Raw genomic sequence first — 17,454 nt, forward strand, 5'->3', positions numbered from 1 at the left:
TTCATCTTCCTCATTCTCTGGCAAACCAATGATTCTTATGTTGGGCCTTTTATAGCTGTCCCAGAGGTTTCTGATCCTTTCATTGTTGCTTCCCATTTCCTCTCGCTGCATTGGTTGACTGCTTGTTCCTTCTCCATATTCCAGTTTGTTGAAATGAACTCTGGATTTTATTTCCTTTCCTTCTGTCTCGTATGCGGTTTTGTTCCTTTCGTTATGAAAGTTTTTCGCTTCTTTCATATCTTTTTCCTGCTCTTTTGTGAATTCTGTAAGCCACCTGATAACAATGGCCCAGAACTGAGCATCTGACAGGTTTCTTATCTGTTCATCTGTCAGGTTCTCCATCTGTTGCCTGGTGAGCTGTGCCACCGGGATTTCTATAGTTGTCTGCCTCATTTTGACAGATGCGTTTTGCTTTCTTGGGCCGGCTGTAGGGGGCAGTGCCTGTGTACTCGTAATGACCCAGCGACCGGCGCCGTTCCGCAACCTTTCTTGCTGTGCCGTGGTGCTTTTGCGGCGCTTTCTTTGGGGGCGGGGGTCCAAGATGGATTCACACAGTTATTCCGCTAGGAGACCGGGATCCGTCCTCCCGCCCCCCTGGGCCTCACTGTTCAAGGCGATGTGGTGGCTGCTTTCCCCAGCGTTGGGGTCGCGAGCTGCCGGGGGTTCGACTGCAGCCGGGATTGTTCTCCCCGCCGCTGTCCCTGGTGCGACCGCAAACAGCACCGCCCCCTTTTTCTCTCCTACCTGCCCAAAGGGCGCCGCTGGTTTATAACTTCATATGTTGGGCTTCCGTGTAGTTTTATTTTCTGGAATTTCTAGTTATCCTTTGTTTTGAAGTAGTTGTATTCCTCTCTAGTTGTAGAGGGAGACCTAGTGCGTCCGTCTAAGCCTCCATCTTGGCCGGAAGTCCGCTACTTTCTTTTTTAAAATAGGAGATGAGGTTTCATGATTAAACAAATCTAGAGAGGTGCTTAATCTTTATCTCCCATTGAGATTGTGCGTGTTAGCACAGTACAATAAGTTTCTAAAAAAGTATGTGATTTTTGTTTTTAAATATTTTTATTGACTTATTTTATATCTTTATAACAATCGACTTAATATATTGACTTATTTTATATCTTTATATAAGAACATAAAGGTAAAACTTACAATCTTAGCCAACTTTAAGTGTACAGTACAGTGGTGTTAAGTATGTATGTATCTTGTGCAGCAGATCTCTAGACCAGCGGTTCTCAACCTGTGGGTCGTGACCCCTTTGGGGGTCGAACGACTCTTTCACAGGGGTCGCCTAAGACCATCGGAAAACACATATATAATTACATATTGTTTTTGTGATTAATCACTATGCTTAAATTATGTTCAATTTGTAACAATGAAAATACATCCTGCATATCAGATATTTACATTACGATTCACAACAGTAGCAAAATTACAGTTATGAAGTAGCAACGAAAATAATTTTATGGTTGGGGGTCACCACAACATGAGGAACTGTATTAAAGGGTCGTGGCATTAGGAAGGTTGAGAACCACTGCTCTAGACTTTTTGTCTTACAAACCTGAAACTCCATACCCATTGAACAACAACTCTGCTTAATCTTGTATATATTTTTGTTTACAGCACCTCAGTTCTATTTGGAATGAGGCTAAATATAAAAGAGTAAATGAATGGAATAAAATTGTTTTCAGTAAGATTTTTAAGTGAGATAAATGTCAGTATAGATATTTCTAGAGAATAATTCTAAGATGACTGAAAATTTGTATGGCTGTAAATCACAGAGAGAAATAAAATAGGAAATGTGTCAAAATTATTTTGCCTTTTTAATGTGTATCTAAAAGTATTACTATGTTGAAGAAACATATTTATCTTCTTTGTAGGTTTTGTCAGGTTTTTAGAAGGCTATTATATTGTATTAATAACTAAAAGGAGGAAGATGGCAGATATTGGAGGTCATGCAATATATAAGATTGAAGATACAAACATGATCTATATACCCAATGACTCTGTACGAATTACTCATCCTGATGAAGCTAGGTATGTACCAGTGGTAACTACTATTTTTTTAATGTGGTAGATCAATTAGAAAACAAAATATAGTCAAAAGATTATAAATGTTATGTTAAAAATGTAAAATACTGGCTCAGAATTCTTCAACTTTACTTCAAGGGCTATTAAAAACCTCCATTATAATAATTGGTTCAGGTGAGGATTGATAATGGTTGCTGAAACTATTAGGTGAGAAGTTATTATTGAGAAACAAAATACTCAATCTCAACATATACTATATGAATCTATTTTTTACAAAGAGGAACAAAATGGCAAACATACTTAAATCAAATGATCGAATTCAACATCACCAATAATGAAACAAAATTGACGTTATTTGCTTCTTAATGTGAAACAATGGGAAGAACACAGGTTACCTGTGTAGTTTTCTTGCTTAAAATATTTCACTTGAATCTAAGCATGAAGAAATAATCAGACCAATTCATACTGTGGGACGTTTTGTAAGACAACTGGTTTGGGCTCTTCAAAAAATGTCAGTGTCATCAAAGACAGAGAAAGCTAGAGGACTGTTCTAGAATCTAGGACAGACATGACATCCAAATGCAGCACTTGAATTTCTGTGGAGTTCTGGATTAAAACGTGTGTATGCATGCATGTGCATGTACCCACAGAGCTATTAAGGACTTTATCGGGATAGCTGTAAGTGGATTATAGACTAGGTAAAATTGGATCAATATTAAATTTTGGGTTTAATAATGATACTGTGGTTATCTAGGAGATTGTTCTTGTTCATAATAGATCTATCCTAAAATATTTAGAAGTGAGGTGTGATTATGTCTGCCACTTACTAAAAACGTTTTAGAAAAATAAAATGTACTTGAATATGACACTTTTTCACAGAAATAGCAAAAACAATTTAAAGAGTGAATGTATATATGTGGATTTAAGGAGAAAGATTTAACAGTGAATTCTGATAAAGGCCGTACTGATGCTAATTATACTGTTTTTCCCCCAATTTTTTTGAAATTTGAAAAACTTTTGGGAGGAAATCATTTGAGCCTTGGTAATATGGGAAAAGTCTATTAATAATTTGATAGAGAAAATAATAGAATTGATTTATGTTACTAAGTAAATTTACTTATTAAATATAATGTAAAGGTTAAATGGAACAAAGTTAGCCATGCTTATAAGTTTTTAGAGAAGGTAACAGATTTTAATTACACTCTACTTTTATAGTATTGCTCTAGATACATGAACCAAAATTTAAAGGTGATGTGGCTCTCTAAAAACTCCTTTTAGATAATAGTTTTCTGAATTCTTGTGACATTGTCTTTGATGATATTCGGAAATGAGGTTGTTGACAAATAATTCGTTTCAGATGAAAGTAAGTAGAATTTACCAGATAAAGTGGGCTTTTCTCTTATACTAACTGAAAAAAAAAAAAGAAGATATCCCTTATAGCTTACAGGCAGGCGTAAGATATTGGTTAGAAGTGAATGAGGCAGACCAACACATATAAATCCAAGGGATGGGAAAAGTTGAAGAGCTTTGTATTATTTATAAGCCTACCTTTATGATTCTTTAGCTAAGACTAGTAACACAAATTATGTTGTTCTATATAGTGATTTGATTATTTTTAAAGAGTGAATTGGGACAACTGTAATAGAACAACAAAAAAAGAAATTTAAAAAATACTATGTAGCAAATAGACATCCAGAATAAGATACAATTATATTAATAGTTTGTTATAGATAGACTGAAGTACTATTACTAGATACTTAAGACTTTTAACATACTTATAAAACTATATAATCCTATAATGTATTAAAGTTAAAATATTTGGTAAAATACTAGAAAGTAAAATATAGTGCTATTAAACATTTCATACATGACACATAGCAGTTATCCCTGTGGTACATGGCTGTATCAACATTAGAAAATTTACTAGAACAATTTACCACATTAAAATATTAAAGGGAAAATTTATGATTTTTTTAATATTTGTAGAAACAATATTTGACATTCAATACCCATTTGTGATCGGAAGTCTTTAAAAAGTTGAAATGAATATGAAAAAATGTTAACATTTATTAATCCTGAATGGTAGGTATGTGGATATTTTGTTCTATACTTTTTTTTTCACTTTAAAAACTTTCCAACTTAAAATTAGGGTGGTTCACAAACATTTTGGTTGTTTGAGTTACTCTTTATTTCTCCAGCCTCAAAGCATTTACAAAGCACATTGTAAATACAATGCCTATGTGGCCCACACATGTAAGTACATAACCCTCCTTCTGTGGCATAATCAGTGATGAGAAATTGGTCCAACTCTAAGGTTAGGGTCTCTGAAGGGGATGATCAACTGACTTAGAAATTGCTTCAGATGAAATCCTTTATACAGTTCTGCATTGAATTCCTCAGTTTTAATGAGTGTATTTACAAAAATAAATGAATATTTGAGTATATATTAAACTATAAAAAATAATAGTAATATGCTTTGGTTCTTTTTTTAAGGTATCTACGAATATTTCAAAATGTGGACTTGTCCAGCAATTTTTATTTTAGGTAAGTTTGAGCTTAGTTTTTCTCCTGTCAGCCACTTACATGTTTGTATTATTTTCAAAGAGGTGAAAACAAAATCAGAGGACATATTAATACTTCTTCTATTGTTTTTTTTAATGGCCAAATTATTTTATTGGAGATGTAATAATACAGGTATTTCTATCTTTTAAAAATATGGTACTTGAATGGACAAATTAAAGGGTAATTATTCTCACTATAAAAATCATTTTTGTTTTAGATGGGATTTTAATGAAATATTCTTTTTGTAATTTTGAAATACAAAAATGAAATTTGTATTTAATCTCTACTACAGAGTTGTAACAATTTCACAGTTCAATTTTCAGGTACCAATTTAGCAAAATTAGATAAAAATAAATTCAAGATAGGAAGCACAGTTGTAATACCAATGTACTGGTTTCTTTCTTTCTTTTTTTTTTTTTTTTGTAAGTATATTTTATTCCAATGTACTCTTTTTTTTTCCCCTTTAAAAATAGTTTATTTTGAAATAATTTCACACAGAAAAAATTTCTGAACAGTAAGAAGAATTTCCATATCTCCTTCATCTAGATTCTCCAATGAACATTTTATTACATTTGTTTTCTTGTCCTCATGCTCTCTTTACATATATATATATATATAAGACAGACATGTCTCTACACACTCTGGTTTGTATATTCCCATGCAGAGATATCAGGGCACAAATCCTCCAAATCAGGAAGTCAACATTACTGGTTCAGTGATACTCAAATTTTGTCTACAAGAATATCTCTCTTTTTAAAAAAAATTTTGGTCCAGAATCCTCTTTGGAAATATGTTAAATTTCATTAGGTTCTTCAGATTTTTAAAATTTATTTATTTTTGTAGTTGGGGGAAAAAATAGTGATTTCCAAAGTAATGCTTATATTTCCTTATAAAAAGGATAAAATTAGAATATTTATTTATTAATAATGAGAATGTTATAAACCCTCACAAAGAGACAAAATGCATGAGCGAGTGAGTGTATGTATGAAAATCATAGGTAAAAATACATTGAGTGAGATTTTATTTTGCCCTCCAGTTCTTCTCTTTAACTATAGCTCCTTTTTTATTTATTTTTTAATGTGTTTTATTGATTATAATGTTACATTTGTCCCAATTTCCCTTCCCTCTGCTCCCCTCCACCTGGTGGCCCCCCTCCCTCCAGTTGTCCCCCCCTTTTAGACCATGTCCATTAGTTGTGCATATAGTTCTTCTCAACCTCTCTCTGTCTATTCCATTCCCTCCTACCATGATCCTTAATTCCTATATCATCTCCCTCCCTCTCCCCGTTCCCCCTCCCTCTTGACCTCCCCCCAATATGTTCCCCATACCTATAGTTCTTTTTCCACTCTCGTTGCCTGTTTAGTTTGCCTTTGTTTCAATTCCCTCGCTTCTGCTGTTGGTTCTTGTGATGCAGTTTTCATTTTAGTGTTCATAGCTTTGATCCTCCTTTTTCTAAACCAGTCCTTTTAGCATCTCATATAACAGTGGTTTGGATCTAATGAACTCTTTCAGTTTTGTTTTGTCCTGGAAACACTTTCTCTGCCCTTCTATTCTGAATGACAATTTCGCTGGATAGAGTATTCGTGGCTGTAGGTTTTTGCTTTTCATTACTTTGAATACTTCTTGCCAGTCCCTTCTTGCCTGCAGGTTCTCCCTTGAGAAGTCAGCTGATAGTCTAATTGGGACCCCTTTGTACATGATTCTTTTCTTCTCTCTTGCTGCTTTTAAGATTCTCTCTTTATCTTTAACTTTTGACATTTTGATTATAATGTGTCTTGGAGTGGTTCTCCCTGGGTCCAGTTTTTTTGGAACTCTCTGTGCTTCCTGGACCTGTAAGTCTATTTCCTTCCCCAAGTTTGGGAAGTTCTGCTTTATTATATTTTCACTTAATTTTTCAATTTCTAGTTCATCTTCTTCGCCCTCTGGCAAACCAATGATTCTTATGTTGGGCCTTTTATAGCTGTCCCAGAGGTTTCTGATCCTCTCATCCTTGCTTCCCGTTTCCTCTCTCTGCCCAATGTACTCTTAATAGCATTATAAATGAATAACTTTCCTAGAGAAGAATGTAGCATTAAGTATATATGAAAATGTATTCTAAGGAAATAAATCAGGATAGAAAATATTAATCCCTATTTGTAGAGACATTTGTGTTTCTATTTAGGATAGCCAAACAGGCAAACCAGACAACACAGGAACAACTCATATTGATAATTGATCAACAGGCAAGTAAATTATAGCAGAGCATCATGATAGAGTATTATACCACCATTGATGTGACCAATATGTAGGCCTAGTAGATACAGAGTCATTGGGCTAAATGGAAAATTCTGTCAGCTATAATGTTGAAACTAAAGAGTAGAACACAAAATAGGATGCACCAATAAGGACTTGAGTATTGGGACTAAAAGAGGACCTGGAGTGTTGTAACTATTGGTGTTATACAGATTGGGTACTTTGCATTATTTTAAATTTATTTTTCAAATGTTAATATATAATTAACCATTTATCTAGGAAATAAATAAAAATATGTGTACTATATAGAGTGGACTATGTCTTCATTGATGTAAAACTCTGAAGGAAGTTAATTATTATTATAATGGTAGTACTGTGTAGTGAAGAACTCCCAAAGGAATAATTTTCACTTCCACAAATGTTTATTGAATGAATTATTTCCATTGTGTTTGTCTCAATAATCTGCATTTCCCCCTTTGTTGATTAATTTTATGTTTATAGCATCTTGTGTTATTACTGAAGCTTGGTGATACTGTTAGAAATGGTCTTCTCTTTCTTCATGTTTTCCAACTTTGTCTGCATCCCCATTTTGACTTATGATCAAGGCAATCCATAAGTAAGAATATGTAGGTTAAAGCTTTTGTGTCCTATAGGTAAGCTTTAGAAAACACTCTAGTACATTCTTAAGATTTAACTAGAATAAAACAATTGTTTTAAATAGAAAGAATTGATTGTTACAAGTAAAAAAACTTCTTCTGCTCTCCAGCTTCATTGAGATAATAACATGCAACATATGTAACTTTAAAGTGTACAATGGGATGATTACATAGATGTAGATATTGCAGAATGCTTACCACAATAAGGTTACTTAACACCTATTACCCCTCACATAATTTTGATATTCTGTGTGTGTGTGGTAACATTTCTGATTACTCTCTTAACAAATTTAAGTATATAAATAAGCATGGTTATAGTTACCATGCTGTGTATTAGCTCCCCAGCTCTAATCTTCTAGCTGGGAGTTTTTACGCTTTGACCAACATCTCCCATTCCCAACCTCCCTACCCACGACCTCTGTCAACTACAGTTCTGTGGTCTATGAGTTCAGCTTTTTAGATTCCACATATAAGTGGGAACATATAGTATTTGTCCTTCTCTGTCTAACTTATTTCACTTAGCGCAATGCCAATGTGCTACAAAAGGCAAGATTTCCTTTTTGTAGCTGAAAGTTCATTGTGTGTGCACGTACATGTGTGCCTATGTGTGTATCACATTTTCTCTGTATATCCATTCATTGACGGTTGTTGTCACATCTTGGCTAATGCAAATAATTCTGCAATGAATATGGAGGTACAGATTTCTCTTTGAGAAAGCAATTTCATTTTTCTTTGTATATGTACCTAGAAATGGGATTGCTGGATCATATGGTAGTTCTACTTTTAATTTTTGAGGGACCTCCATACTGTTTTCCATAGTGTCTACACCAGTTTGTATTCCCACCAATAGTGCAAAAGGTTTCCTTAACATTCTTGCCAACACTTGTTTCTTGTCTTTTTGATAGTAGCCATTCTAACAGGCATGAGGTGATATTTCATTGTGGTTTTAATTTGCACTTCCCTGATGTGATGTTGAGCATATTTTCATGAATTTGTTGGCCATTTGCATGTCTTTGTCTATTCAAGTCTGTTCAGATCTTTTGCCCATTTTTAAACTGGATTGTTTATGTTTTGCTATTGAGTTTATAAGTTCCTTATATATTTTGGATATTAATCCCTTATCTTATAGATGGTTTGCAGATATTTTCTCCCATACCATGGTTGCCTTTTTATTTTGCTGACTGTTTCTTATGTGCAGAGCTTTCTAGTTTAATGCAGCCCCACTTATTTAGTTTTGCTTTTGTTGATTGTGCTTTTGGTGTTATATCCCAAGAATCTTTGCCAACACCAACATCAAGCAGCTCTTTCCCTATGTTTTCTTCTAGTAGTTTTACAGTTTTGGATCTTATATTTAAGTCTTTAATCCATTTTGAGTTAACTTTTCTCATTTGTATAATCAGGGGTCTAATTTTATTCTTCTGCAGTGGCTTATCCAGTTTTCCCATCAGCATTTAGGGAAAAGACTATCCTTTACCCATTGCATCTTTTTGGTTTCCTTGTCAAATATTAGTTGAGTGTATATGAGTTGGTTTATTTCTGGGCTTTTGGTTGTGTTTTATTGGTCTGTAGGTCTTTTTATGCCAGTATCATACTGTTTTGAATGCTATAGATTTTTTTAAAATGGCTTTATAATGAAGTTTAAAATCATGAAGTGCAATGCCTCCAGCTTTGTTGTTCTTTCTTAAGATTGCTTTGTCTATTAGGGGTCTTTTGTGGTTCCATATGGATTTTAGAATTGTCTTTTCTATTTGTGTGAAAAAGTGTCATTGAACTTTTTATTGCATTGAATCTGTAGATGTCTTTGAGTAATAATGGGCATTTAAAAAATATGAAGTCTTCTATTCCATGAGCACAGGATATCTTTTTTAATTTATGTTTTCTTCATTTTATTTAATCAGTGTCTTGTAATTTTAGCATACAGAGCTTTCACCTCCTTGGTTAAATTTACTTCTAATTTTTTTTTCTGATGTTCTTGTGAATGATATTGAAAAAAACAATAGTTTTTATTCATGTGAGATTAAATCCTAGTAAAGTTAATTGCTCTATCATGGGAAAATTGAATTTCACAGATGAAACAAATCAGTTTCAACCAAATTACATGAATAAATTAAAGAAGAAATAATAATTGAAATAATGTGTGTGTCTCTAAACAGAATTGCAACCATCTTAAAATATGACTAAAATAATCTTGAAAAAGAAGAACAAAGTTGGTGGGTTTGCAATACCTGATATCAAACTACTACACTGTAATCAGAACAGTCTGGTACTAGCATAAGAACAGACACATAGATCAGTGGAATAGGATAGAGAGGCCTAAAATAAACCCATGCCTTTATGGTCAATTAACATTTGACATAGAAGGCAAGAGCATACAGTGGAGTAAAGACAGTCTCTTCAATAAAGGGTGTTGGGAGAACTGGACTAGTACTTGCAAAAAAAAATGAAACTATACCACCAACCTACACCATGCACCAAAATAAACTCAAAGTAGATAAAAACCTTAAATATAAGTTGTGATATCATAAAAATTCTAAAGGAAAACATGATAGTAAAATTTCAGATACCTTGCATAGCAATATTTTTGCTGATACTGTATATCTCCTAGGGCAAGGGAAACAAAGGAAAAAATAAACACATGTACTACATCAAATTAAAAAGCTTCTGTAGAGCTAAAGAAACCATCAGCAAAATAAAGAGAACCCACTGTATGGAGAACATATTTGCCAATGATACATTGGATTAGGGTTTAATCTCCAAAATATAAAAAGAACTCATACAACTCAGCATCAGGAAGACAAACAGTCCAATTAAAAATTGGTAAAGGACCTGAATAGAAACTTCTCCGAGGACATATGGCTGGCTTACAGACATATGAAAAAATGTTCAATATCACTAGCAATCAGAGAGATGCAAATTAAAACCACATGAGACACCACCTTACATCTGCCAAAATGGCCATCAACAAACAAGTACTGGCGAGGATGTGAAGAAAATGGAACCCTAGTGTACTGTTGGTGGGAATGCAGACTGGTACAGCCACTCTGGAAAACAAGTATGGAGTTTCCTCACGAAATTAAAAATGGAACTACCTTTTGACCTAACGATTCCACTTCTGGGAATACATGTATATCCAAAGAATCCCAAAACACCAATTCAAAAGAACATGTGCACCCCTATATTCATAGCAGCATTATTTATAATAGCCAAAATTTGGAAACAGAGTCAGTGCTCATCAGTAGATGAGTGGATAAAAAAAAAAGTGGTACATTTATATGGTGGAGTACCATACAGCAGTGAAAAAAGAAGGAATTCTTACCTTTTATGACAGCACAGATGGCACTAGAGACTATTATGCTAAGTGAAATAAGCCAGGCAATGAAAGACAAATGCCATAGGAACTCAGTTATAACTGGACTCTTAAGAAACAAAATAAACTAATGAGCAGAATAGAATCAGAGGTACAAACTGACAGCTGTAAGAAGGGAAGGGGGAGGGGGAGACTGGTTGAAAGAAGGTGAAGGGATTAGACAAAGAACATATATGTATCACCCATGGACATGAACAACAGTGTGCGGATTGACTGGGGTTAAGGGACCTGTGGGAGGGGACAATGGGAGAAAAATTGGGACAACTGTAACGGCAAAACAATTAAAAAATAAAATAAAATATGACTAAAATACTTTACAAATTTGTATAAACCTATAGAATTCTAGATACTTTCGGAAATTCTGTGCTAAAATACATATAGCTAGAGATTCTCTTAAAAATTATTAATTATATGAATCAGAATTTAAAGGAATTCTTTTGGCTTGAAGACCAAATATTTGCACAGACTGTTTAAATTGTTATAATTTCTTGGGTGACTGTTACTTCCTCAAACATGTTTCACTGTAATGGCTTATTTTATATTCTTATTTCTGTTTCATTAAAAAGTTCATGATGGTACCATCATTAATAATTAATAGAATTATTTTTGTTCATAGTTAAACTGGAATATAGATCATGCACTGTTGCAGTGGATATTGTAACATCTATTAGAACTCCATTCAGATGCATCTTTACTTAAGTCTGTGAATTTAGCTTAATTTCAATGTGAAGCAAAAAAGGCACGTTGCAAATCAATGAGTGTAGGTTACTCACGTTGTATTATATATTTCTAGTCATGCAAATGCCTGTGTCATTAAATAATTTTTAAATTTCCAATTATATTTACAGTTTATTATGTTTTATAGTACTTACTTGAATAACATTGCTTTTAGGTAACATAACAAGTGCTAATTAATTTAGTTCACAGTTTTTAATAGCATACGGGAGCCATGACCCCAATATGTTTTGTTTTTGTAATTCTTATTAAGTTTCAGTTCTGTTCTCAGTTACAGCTATGATTTGTCCCACTCACTTCAATACAATCTCACTGTCTTGAGAATGCCCCTGGAGATGTTAAAGTCAGAAACGACCCAGACTCGCCAGGAAAGCTTTGACATCTTTGAAGATGAAGGATTAATTACACAGGGTGGAAGTGGTAGGTGGTTTTCCTAACATCTAATGTATGGTGATGCGGCCTCTATGAAATGGCATCTCATTTAAATTCCTGCACATTTCCCTCATATATCTCCATCCTTTGCTGCTCTTTGTCCTTACATGAGGTTGTTTCGGATATATGAACTTGACCAATTCATTTTTATAGAGATCATTAATCACTAGGTGATTTTATTTGTGGGCCAGCCAGATAATTGCATGCTGACATCTTGTAGCAAGTTTTCATGTAATCTTTATGGAATACATTCATGTCTACATTTTGGTGAAGTTAGAATAAAGAATTTTGTTTTTAAGTATTGGAGAATACATACTGCCACCTCATTGTCTTTCATAGTTACCAGTTTAACATGGGCTAAATTTTAGGGAAAAAATTACCAGGGGTTGTCTTTTATGTCCTAGACATTTGCATACAAAGTCCCTAATCCTCATAAAAAACCACTCAGTTGGTATACTGTACTCTTAAAGAAATAAAGACTAAGTAGGAAATTGAAGCCTGTGATTAAGATCACATGACCAGAGTCCAAAGGAACCAGTGCAGCAGGTCAGAGGCTATTCTTACTTTGGTTCCACCCTGACCCACAGATCCCTCATAGACCTTGCTTCTTTCAGGACCAGTAGGATCACTGCAAGACCACTGTGTGACTAGTCTAGGGTGACCCTGGAGATCCTGAACTAACCAGTCACACAACAGAATTGGTAGCTTTAACCCTGGATTGAAACAAACATTGTGAAGAAGTCATTTCAAACTTAAAGCTAAACCAGTTTAGCTGAATTGGAGTTACTGTGGAAACATAGTAAGTTGATGGTGTCTTGGGTACCTTACTCTGTGCAGCTTAAATAATAGTGATGAAGATGTGGGCACAGGAGGTAGAATGTAATGTCAAGTTCTAGAAGGTTTGCCCCTGTAGGACCCTTAAGAAGAGGCTGTGTCCTATTAGCATTTTGCCAAAGATTCTGGTCCACTCTAAGAAGCCTCAGACTGTTACTAACACTGAATGCCATTTCTGTCATTGCCCATGACTGTTGTTAAGTTTATTAGATTGACTGTCACTGAGTTAAGCTCAAATCTGGTGCACCCTCCCAACCCCAGAACATCCAGATCACACAAATTTGCCCTGATTCAGATACATAATTGTAACCTGTGCTAATAGAGACAGGGGAAAAGTAAGATAATGTGTGCCTGAATATTGGCTTGCATCATTTCTTCCAAATATCTCCCTTAGTAAAGAAAAGCTAAAAGTAGTACTAAATTAGCACTACATGTCACCCCAAATAAATATTTGAATATTTGTTCTGGGATCTAAATTGAGCTTCTAATGCCACATAATTTTTTACTATTTCTAGAACAATCCTACTTGATATATAAGAATAACAGTGTGTATTAGGTTTTTATAGCTGTTAAAACAAATTACTCCAAACTTAATGGCTTAAAACTCTACGAATTATTAATAATCTTATGGGAGCCAGAAGTCCAAAATAGTTCTCAGTGGCCTAAAATTTGGGTGTCAGCAGGGCTGCATTCCTTTCTTGAAAATTTAGGGGAAATTTTATTTTCTAGTTCTTTCTTCTGGCTCATGGCCCCCTTCCATCATTAAAGCCAGCAGTGGACAGCCAAGTTTTTTTCATATTACATCGCGATGACACTCCTGTTCTCCTCTTTCTTTTTATAAGGGACTTGATTACATTGCACCTAACTGGATAACCCAAAATAATCTCCCCATCTCTAGGTCATCTGATTAGCAACTGAATTCCATCTGCAACTCTTAATTTCTCCTTGCTGTGTAATGTGACATATTCACAGGTTCTGGTGATTAGGACATCGACATGGTGGGGGGGGGGGTGTCATTATTTTCCTACTGCACAGGGGGAAACTGACAGGAAGCAGAGAGGGTGGGTAGAAGGCATGTAGGTAGGTAGAAAAGGAAAATAATACATTTTTAAAAAAATCTGTCTCAAGTAGTGTATTAGTCACTCTGCATGTATTATTTTAATTAATCTGAACAATATCTCTAAGGTAAGTAGTAGTAGTATCATCATTTTACAGTTGGCAAGTTGAGTTCAGAGATGTTAAGTAACTTGCCAAAGGTCACAGAGCTGGTAGGTGACAAAGACAGGACTCTATAATCCATATCTATACTATACATGCTCTGTGTAATGCCTTGAAAGGTCAGAGAAGATTTAGTTGTTATGAATCAAAACGAGTGTATTTGTCATAGTGTATAAACACTCTTGGTATTTCATGTTCTATGAAAAAAAAAATTGCCTACTATCCAGAACTGTTATAATCTTTTAAACCATTATCTTACAAATATATTTTTGTACTTCATATAACTTTTGTAAAACTCATTGATGTTCAATAAATGTGTCTAGATATGATGAAATTGTGTTTGTTAAAATTAATTTCTTCATGTAGAAAAAGCCTGTGATAATAACTAACACTGGAAGTATCTCTAAAGCACCAGGCTTGTTCTAAGCCCTTTATATGCATTATCAACTCAGTTCATCTTTACAAAAACCACATGATACAGGTACAGGTGAGGAAACAGGGGCACTGAGATAGCAAGGAACACACTTGGTCACATCTACCACCCTCCTGATGAGCAACAGAGTAAGGATTTGGACTCAGGCCCTCTGACCCCAGAGCAGTGCTCCCAGCACTGGTCTGTGCTGCCTCTCAGCCTCACTCACATATTTGTACATGTGTACTTAATTTCGCTGTCATTTTCTTTTCTCTTAGGTTAAAAACTCTCACAAATCAACAAGTGTGTTTATTCTCTGACATTGTGTAGTATTAGCACAGTGTTCCGGACAATGATATGAATTATATCTACTAAAAATAGCAATGCTGTTAATCAGGCATCTTATTTTGAAGTTAAAAACAGAAGTTCCAAGTCTTAAAAATGAGTTGAATGTCAACCAATTGCCTTATCTTTCTGATACTAACTTTTATTTTTCAGGTGTATTTGGGATCTGCAGTGAGCCTTATATGAAGTATGTGTGGAATGGTGAACTTCTGGTTATAATTAAGAATGCTGTGCACCGTGACTGGCTGTTGTATATTATTCATGGGTTCTGTGGGCAGTCAAGTATCCTTTTTAAAAAAAATTAAGATACATATTATTAAACTCATGCTGTATCAATTTGTAGAAAGCTATCTATGAATTACAAGATTATAATTACCATGCTATGTACCCAACAGGAAAACTTACCCATGATGCCATATAGTAAAACTACAAAGAGGAATGCAGATCACTTGAACAGATCTATTATGTACACAGAAAGATAAAACAAGGAAGAAAATGCTATGTGCCTTGTAAGTTATATAGGTGATCAGTGTCATTCTTACCTGAGAAAGGGAGCAGAATCTGACAGGTGGCGGGGGATGGGGAAGGCTCATAGGAAAAGCCGAACTTGGCCTTGGCCTTAAACCAAAGTCTGGCGTTAGCAGTGAGAAGGGAATGAGATCACGGGTTGGGGAGCACCATGAGTGTAGAGTTGGAAAAGTTCATGAGTGTTTTGTGGCTTGTGTTTAAAACTCCTGAGAGGTACAATGTAGTGGGAGGAAGCTTGGTGGGGGGAGTCAGATGGCCAGTCACCAGATTGCTTTGGTGGCCAGGCTGAGGACTTTGGTTTGGTGCTAGAACTTTTGAAAGTTTTTTTTTTTTTTTTTTTTTCCAAAAAGGTGATGTACCAAGTACTTAGGAAGCTTTGAGTTGACAGCCATTTTTAAGCTAGAGTAAGTAAAATGAAACTAGAACAAGGGACATGAGTTTAGGACAAAATCGCAGTGGTTCAGGCACAATGTAATGAAGGCCTGGAATGGAAAGGGATGTGATAGATTAAATACAAATAGCCTTGGATTAAACTGATGAGTTCAATTTTATAAATACTCTTCCCCTCTCAGTTAGTTGCTACTTATGTTGAAATTGTTCAAGAAAATGCTAATATAAGGTTTAGAAAGACAATGTGCATATTTTCTAGAAGTGGTATTTAGGTTTCCCTTTCCCTTTCTGAGATCGTGTATTAGTACTTACACCATTCTACAGAAAATGAAACAGAAGCTCAGAAAGTTTAATGAGGTGATATAACAATAAGCTGTATGTTGCTTAAACGGTTCACAGTGTTCAGTTTTTGCAGTTAGGTGACAAATTTGGATTACTTTTGTACTCCATTCCCTCAGGATTATATATTGCTTCATAGTTTAAATAGCCTGTTAAGTAACAGGTGTATTATCTCTGAAGACTAAGGAAGGATCAGTTGTACCTGTTTACATCCTTTAGTGGCTTCAAGGACGGACCAGGTCTTCCCTCCGCCAATATTCCTATACCTGGTTACCATTTCCTCTGAAATTCTTAGAAACCACTTCATAGGGTGGTCTCTTTTTGCCTTAACTACCTGCACAATTTGGAAGAACAGTTGGAATCAATGCTTATCATTTTTGGGTAGAGCTCTCTGGTATTCTTTAACCCACTTGACAAGATGTATTTAAATGTGTATTTTAGGTGTAATGATTCTCTTGACTTGATGTGACATTCATGAATGCTAAACAGCTTTAACTTGGTTTCTAAGAGCTGTTGATCTATGGACGACCAGTGTATGTCACTCTAATAGCCAGAAGATCCAGTAAGTTTGCGGGGACCCGTTTTCTCAAGAGAGGTGCAAACTGTGAGGTAAGATGGGAGAAACAGCAGCGCTGCTGGCATTTTACCCTTTTACATCAGCTTTGCTGACAGATGAAGCAAAGGAGATTTTTAGAAAGTGGAATGTCTTAGTCTGGGACATTATCAAGAGAATAGTTCTCCAGAGTATCTGAAATTTATGAGAAAGATGACTAACATACAGATGTTCTAAACAATCAGCTATCTTAGAGCGAGTTATGCAATGCCTTAGGGAGTTATGAAATGTCTAAGGTTTTGGAGGATGAACCATGTCTGCAATATATGAAAAAATGTAGGACATATTTAGTGTAGAGACTAAAATAGCAAAGCATCTTCAGCGAAAGAATAAATGGAGGGGAGCACTTGTTGGAAATGCATCCTTGATAAGAAGAGGAAGGAGAGCAAGACATTGGAAACGGTTAACCCTCTTCCCTCTGCTTAGTTTGGCTCAAGGCAGACTCCTTATTCTATTCACCACTAGAATAACAACAAAAATTTATCTATTCTGCCATCAGTCATGGAATCCTCATTGAGTGCTCCATCTCTATTTGCAATAGACGACTTGAGTCTTAAGCAGTTATATGATTGTGTGGACAGTTGAGTGAGACATTGGATTTTGATCCTGTCTTAAAGTAGCAACATTGTTCTTAAAATTATATCAAAAACAATGGAAATAGTTGTGACTGCTGCTTTTTAAAAAAATGAGATTTTTGTAGCTATATGATTGAGTTCTGAATATTCAAAAGGTAACCCAACAGATATGTTATTAATACCTCTAA

At 34.9% G+C, this 17,454-nt stretch overlaps 1 protein-coding gene across 2 annotated transcripts in view; it reads left to right on the forward strand.

Moving 5' to 3' along the window:
* Positions 1–17,454, forward strand: part of FIG4 (FIG4 phosphoinositide 5-phosphatase) — a 107,168-nt gene that overhangs the window by 26,061 nt on the left and 63,653 nt on the right. For both annotated transcript variants that reach the window (XM_090279747.1, XM_090279746.1), the window contains 5 exons: positions 1,878–2,034; positions 4,522–4,572; positions 11,852–12,000; positions 14,975–15,103; positions 16,587–16,687. In XM_090279747.1, the coding sequence (XP_090135873.1) occupies positions 1,878–2,034; positions 4,522–4,572; positions 11,852–12,000; positions 14,975–15,103; positions 16,587–16,687 (587 nt within the window). The remainder of the gene's footprint in view (positions 1–1,877; positions 2,035–4,521; positions 4,573–11,851; positions 12,001–14,974; positions 15,104–16,586; positions 16,688–17,454) is intronic.

This window comes from Furipterus horrens, unplaced genomic scaffold (genome assembly GCF_987537825.1).
Source record: "Furipterus horrens unplaced genomic scaffold, mFurHor1.1.pri manual_scaffold_6, whole genome shotgun sequence".
Lineage (NCBI taxonomy): Eukaryota > Metazoa > Chordata > Mammalia > Chiroptera > Furipteridae > Furipterus > Furipterus horrens.